Source organism: Babylonia areolata, chromosome 35 (genome assembly GCF_041734735.1).
Source record: "Babylonia areolata isolate BAREFJ2019XMU chromosome 35, ASM4173473v1, whole genome shotgun sequence".
In the NCBI taxonomy this organism is placed as follows: Eukaryota; Metazoa; Mollusca; class Gastropoda; order Neogastropoda; family Buccinidae; genus Babylonia; species Babylonia areolata.
The window spans coordinates 7,443,401-7,449,940 of NC_134910.1; the positions used below are offsets into that span (position 1 = coordinate 7,443,401).

Below are 6,540 nucleotides of genomic sequence, written 5' to 3' on the forward strand. Positions count from 1 at the left end.
ATACCTACACCACTCTGTCCCTCCATCCCCACCCACCCCCACCCCCTCCCTCCCCCTCCCCACCGTCCCTCAATGTTGCTGTGCCAGTTGCCATGTCCGCCCTGCCATTTCTCTTGTGAGCAGATTCCTCCCATCGTTAAAGTCATTAGTGATTTGGAACGCATCGGTGCTTTCTGTACAAAAGAATAAGTGTAAAAAACAATCATGTAAAAAAAACAACCCAACAATGCTAGCAAGAAGAGCACGAGACACAAAGAAAGAGAGAGAGAGAGAGAGAGAGAGAGAGAGAGAGAGAGAGAAGAAGAAGAAGAAGAAGAAGAAGAAGAAGAAGAAGAAGAAGAATGAATGAATGAAAGATGGAACACTGCCAGACAAATAAATATAGATTTTTTTTCTCTCTCCAGTCTTAGAGTTATGCATGTGTTTGAATGACTCGTGCGAAAGAGCTTTGATTTGTCTCTGCACAAGATTCAGCTATATAATAGTAGTAGTAGTAGTAGTAATAATAATAATAATAATAATAATGATAATTATTATTATTATTATTATTATTATTATTATTATTATTGTTGTTGTTGTTGCTGTTGTTATCATTGTCATTATAAAGAAGCAGCAGGCTAAATCAAATCATGCTGTGTTTAGCCTATCTGATTGCTAAGGGGCCTTAAGCGAAAGACATGGAAGAGAAAAGCCAGGAAAGAAGGAAGGAAAGCAGGAAGGAAGAAGAAAAAAAAGATGAAGATGGTGATGATAGCGATGATGAAGAATCTGAAGAAGAAGAAAAAAGAAAGAAAAAACGATCCATCCATACACACAGACAACAAACAAGGGAAATCAGTCCAAGCACTCCAAGCACTCACAACTAATAGAGTCAGCATCTGGAACCAGTAATACACAGCTGGTCCTTTCCCCAATTCTTCGTCAAGTCTTCATGAAGTCTTCAACAAGTCAAGTCTTCATCAAGTCTTCATCAAGTCTTTATCAAGTCTTCAACAAAGTCTTCACCAATTCTTCGTCAAGTCTTCATGAAGGCTTCAACAAGTCTTCATCAAGTCTTCAACAAGTCCTTTATCAAGTCTTCAACAAAGTCTTCCACCAATTCTTCGTCAAGTCTTCATCAAATCTTCATCAAGCCTTCAACAAGTCTTCATCAAATCTTCGTTAAGTCTTGAACAAGTCTCCATTTATTCTTCATCAATTCTTCGGCAAGTCTTCATCAAGGCTTCATTAACTCTTTGTCAAGTCTTCATCAAAGTCTTCACCAATTCTTCGTCAAGTCTTCGTCAAGTCTTCATCAAATCTTCATCAAGTCTTCATTAAGTCTTCATCACACTTCATCAAGTCTACAACATGTCTTCATCAATTCTTCGTCAAGTCTTCAACAAGTATCTATCAAGTCTTCAATAAAGCCTTCATCGCGTCTTCGCCAAGTTTTCATCAAATCTTTATCAAATCTTCGTCGAGTCTTCAACAAGTCTTCATTAAGTCTTCGTCAAGTCTTCATCAAGTCTTCGTCAAGTCTTCATCAAATCTTCATCAAGTCTTCATTAAGTCTTCATCAAGTCTTCATCAAGTCTTCAACAAGTCTTCATCAAAGTCTTCACCAATTCTTCGTCAAGTCTTCATCAACACTTCATCAAGTCTTCAACAAGTCTTCATTAAGTCTTCGTTAAGTCTTGAACAAATCTCCATTTATTCTTCATCAATTCTTCGGCAAGTCTTCAGCAAGTATTCATCAAGTCTTCATCAAGTCTACAACATGTCTTCATCAATTCTTCGTCAAGTCTTCAACAAGTCTCTATCAAGTCTTCAATAAAGCCTTCATCGCGTCTTTATCAAATCTTCGTCGAGTCTTCAACAAGTCTTCATTAAGTCTTCGTCAAGTCTTCATCAAGTCTTCGTCAAGTCTTCATCAAATCTTCATCAAGTCTTCATTAAGTCTTCGTCAAGTCTTCATCAAGTCTTCAACAAGTTCCTCATCAAAGTCTTCACCAATTCTTCGTCAAGTTTTCATCAAATCTTCATCAAGTCTGCATTAAATCTTCATCAAATCTTCATTACGTCTTCTACAAGTCTTCATCAAGTCTTCGTTAAGTCTTGAACAAATCTCCATTTATTCTTCATCAAATCTTCGGAAGTCTTCAGCAAGTATTCAGCAAGTCTTCATCAAGTCTACAACATGTCTTCACCAAGTCTTCGTCAAGTCTTCATTAAGTCTTCGTCAAGTCTTTATCAAATCTTCATCAAGTCTTCGTCAAGTCTTCATTAAGTCTTCATCAACTCTTCATCAAATCTTCGTCAAGTCTTCATCAAAGTCTTCACCAATTTTTCGTCAAGTCTTCATCAAGTCTTCGTCAAGTCTTCATCAAATCTTCATCAAGTCTTCTTTAAGTCTTCGTCAAGTCTTCATCAAGTCTTCATCAAAGTCTTCACCAATTCTTCGTCAAGTCATCATCAAGTCTTCGTTAAATTCTTCATCAATTCTTCGGCAAGTCTTCATCAAGTCTTCCTCAACAAGTCTTCGTCAAGTCTTCATCAAATCTTCATCCAGTCTTCACTAACTCTTTGTCAAGTCTTCGTCAAGTCTTCTTCAAGTCTTCATCAACTCTTCATCAAAGTCTTCACCAATTCTTCGTCAAGTATTCATCAAATCTTCATCAGGTCTTCATTAAGTCTTCTTCAAGTATTTGTCAAGTCTTCATGAAGTTTTCATCAACTTTTTATCAGGTCTTCGTTAAGACTTCGTCAAGTCTTCGTCAAGTGAAGCTTAATCAGGTCTCGTCAAGTTTTCATCAAGTCTTCCTCAACCCTTCGTCAAGTCTTCATCAAGTTTTCATCAAGTCTTCATCAACTTTTTATCAGGTCTTTGTTAAGGCTTCGTCAAGTGAAGCTTAATCAAATCTTCGTCAAGTTTTTATCAGGTCTTCATTAAGGCTTCGTCAAGTCTTCGTCAGGTGAAGCTTAATCAAGTCTTCGTCAAGTTTTTATCAGGTCTTTGTTAAGGCTTAATCAAGTCTTCGTCAAGTTTTCATCAAGTCTTTGTCAAGTGAATCTTTATGATGTCTTCGTCACTGACCAAATATCACTCACTGGACTGGTGTCACGGGGATGGGCACATGGAGCCAGCCCACTGTCTGCCAAAGACCATGATGTGAAAGGCTACTGTCAGTGCACTGTTCACACACACACACACACACACACACACACACACACACACACACACACACACACACACACCAACAAAAAAACACTATTTTATGACTCTGTAGTTCATATGTAAAGGACACTCAGTAAGAAGAAGCTCTCTGGAATATGTATATTTTCAGTACCTTCATGTAGACCACGTGAACTGCTTTTGCATGCGCCAAGATCCTAACAAATAAAACCATATTGACTTTGGCTTCAACTTTCGAACACCCCACCCTGCTCCCGACGCACGCGTGTATCATACCCGCCTGTACGTGCACTCGCCTACACAATATGCAGACAATCACAAAGGCACACGTACACACGTACACGTGCACACGCATATACACAAGATGTGTTTTCTGTAAGAAATTTATATGAATGCACTGACTGCCTATGAGGTGATTTGCTTTCAATTTTCAGGTCTCACAGTAATAGTAGTAGTAGTTTTCTTGTTTTTGTTTTTGTTTTTTTTGTTTTTGTTTTTTTGTTTTGTTTTGATTTAGAAGTCAATATCATCATCATTAATCATGATTCTTAATTTTACTCTCCCCCCCCCAATACACTCAATGATAATCATTTTTCAAACCACCATCGTTCCTTCCTTCCCCGATGTATTTGCGAAGGATTACCACACACCCCTTCCTTTCCATCTGCAGTGAACTGACACGTCACTGTGTGACCCTCCCACAGCGGATGACCCTGAAGAACTCCTCCCTGAACCTCCTCCCGGTCAGACAGTACAGGTAAAAATTGACGGCGCCGTTAGTATAGGACAGCAGGTAACAGATGGTGTAGATAAGGTGAGCCTTGGCGTACTCGAAACCAGAAACCTCCTTGTACTCACGAGCGAAATAAGACAGGATGTAGTTGATAGACACTGGCAGGGTCAAAAAGATGAAGGCGATGGACACTACAATAACAGTCACGGTCACGGAATTGGCCGTTCTTTGACGCGCCAAAATCTGTTCAGTGTTCCCTTGATTTAACTTTTCACGAATGTCTTTGACCGAAAGAATCAAATTCCAGACCAGCACACTGTTTCCGAGCACAAGACAAAGGAACGGGAGCAGAGAATAAATCGTAAGTTCGATGTACGTGAAGACACCAAAGACGAAGTTGGAATAGACTCCTGGCTTCATCAAGCATCGATAACTGGCATCCCCGTCTGAAGAAACCAGGTCCATGCCGAAGAGGTAGTGTGCATAAAGAGCAGCAAAGAACAGACCGATTCCGGTAATAAGACCCAGGACTGCACGACGCGAGCAGAGCACGTTGACACGGTGCGGCCACACTACAGACATCGCCCTGTGAAGGGTTAAACACACCAGATACCAACAACTCACAGTCCCAGACCCTGTGTACAACCACGTGACAAGTTTGCAGGCAAGACTGCTGGAATCCTGCAGGCGATAGTGGAAAGTGAAGAAGACCCATTCTGTTACGCACGAGAAAATGAGCAAAATCAAATCCATGACAGCCATACCAGTGAAGTAATAATTGATGGAGGTCTCACCTGACGTCATTCTGTGCATGATGACGATGGTCATGACGTTTCCGAAGACTCCCAGGAGAATGATGATGGGGCAACAGGTGGAGAACAGGTAATTGGCGATGTGGTAAAGTGGAATGGAGTCCAATGGTATCTCTTCTGAGGGTCTGGTACTATACTCTCCTGTGATGGAGTCATTGTGGGCATCACCTATATCCATCTGTGATCTGAAAATAAGAATTTAGTACAATTAAGAATTTAGTATAATATCATAATTATGATTATAATCATTATTCATAGTTATGTTTTTCCATATGACATGACAGACCTGAAAAAAAAGATATTGCTTTTTTACCATAGGACAGTATAGTATCTAATATCATCATCTTAGATGAACAGACTATAAATAAACAAGAGAGGCAAGGCCTTCAAGACTCATTTGTGCTACACTTTAAAAAAAATCCAAGCTTTTTATGTATTGAGTATAATTTCAAAATGTAATGTTTAAGATGAGAAAGATCAGTTTAAGCAAATTAAGTCCCCTAGCATTAATTACAGAGTAATTTCCCTTTTTTACTATCTGCACCATAACGTTTGCAAAATAATAAAACTTCCATGCTTAGCAAAAGAAGTTCCTGTTTGAACAGAAAATGATAATAATGACTGCTCTTGTTGTTGGGTCAGAATATCAGATCAAAGTGCCAAGTTTAGAGAATACAAAAAATATAAATATAACAGTAAATGCAGTTTGCATATAATTAGGCGTCGTTTTTTAATTTTTTTTGTGCCCATTCCAGAGGTGCAATATTGTTTTAAACAAGATGACTGGAAAGAACTGAATTTTTCCTATTTTTATGCCTAATTTGGTGTCAACTGACAACGTATTTGCAGAGAAAATGTCAATGTTAAAGTTTACCACGGACACACAGACGCACAGACACACAGACACACACACACACACACACACACACACACACACACACACACACACACACACACACACACACACACACACACAGACAACCGAACACCGGGTTAAAACATACTCACTTTGTTTACACAAGTGAGTCAAAAAACGACAGTATAGTGGATGGAATCCAGAGTAGTTAATAACTAAACAACCTTCTGCTCATTATGAATAACTGTGCAAACTTTAAAAAGGGAAATGTAAAATGGACATCCTTCGAAGACTGCAATTAGGTATGGGTGGTGGAGGTGGGGTGGGGTGGGGTGGCACTTGAATTCTGTCTGTCAGTCGACTATGACCATCAGAACAGTAGAGGAAACTGCTGTCCTGATTATCTGTGCTAGAAATTGATCTCAGTGGAGAGTGTCTTTGCCCAGGTTACTCCTCCACTCTCTCGGTCATGAGGGTTTTAGGACAGTTGGCGTTGGGATCGTTCCCAAAGGCCAGCTAGCTCCCAAGGCTGCAGCACAAAGAGCCAGTGCAATTTTGCCTCTCAGTTTGAGAATCACATATTCCTTCACAAAAGACTAAGCTGTAAATGATTTCCCATTGCAACTGAGAAACCATCGATAATACAACTCTCACTTTGCTGTTGGCCCAACTGTAAACTTGTGTCAGTTTGTGATACTGTATGCCTGCTATGACTGTGGCTTCGTCTCATATTGACGGTACAGGTATTGACGGTGTACAGTCACTCCCTATAGCAATCGATCCAGAGACACCAGTGATAGTGTAAGTGGTGTTCTCAATCATTGTGTGGAAAAGTCACAATGGGAGGAGGGGGGCTCTTGAATTTTCTCTGTGACAGAGAGCCATTTGTATGTCTGAAAATATGCCTGACGGGCGCAATAGCCGAGTGGTTAAAGCTTTGGACTTTCAATCTGAGGGTCCCGGG

The 6,540-nt window shown here is 39.9% G+C and overlaps 1 protein-coding gene across 1 annotated transcript in view; it reads right to left on the reverse strand.

Annotated features, from left to right (window-relative positions):
* Positions 1-3,857: 3,857 nt before the first annotated feature.
* LOC143277784 (neuromedin-U receptor 2-like) overlaps positions 3,858-6,540 on the reverse strand; it is a 3,925-nt gene continuing 1,242 nt past the window's right edge. The window contains exon 2 of the mRNA XM_076582687.1: positions 3,858-4,905. Coding sequence (XP_076438802.1) covers positions 3,858-4,898 — 1,041 coding nt within the window. The 5' untranslated portion in view covers positions 4,899-4,905. The remainder of the gene's footprint in view (positions 4,906-6,540) is intronic.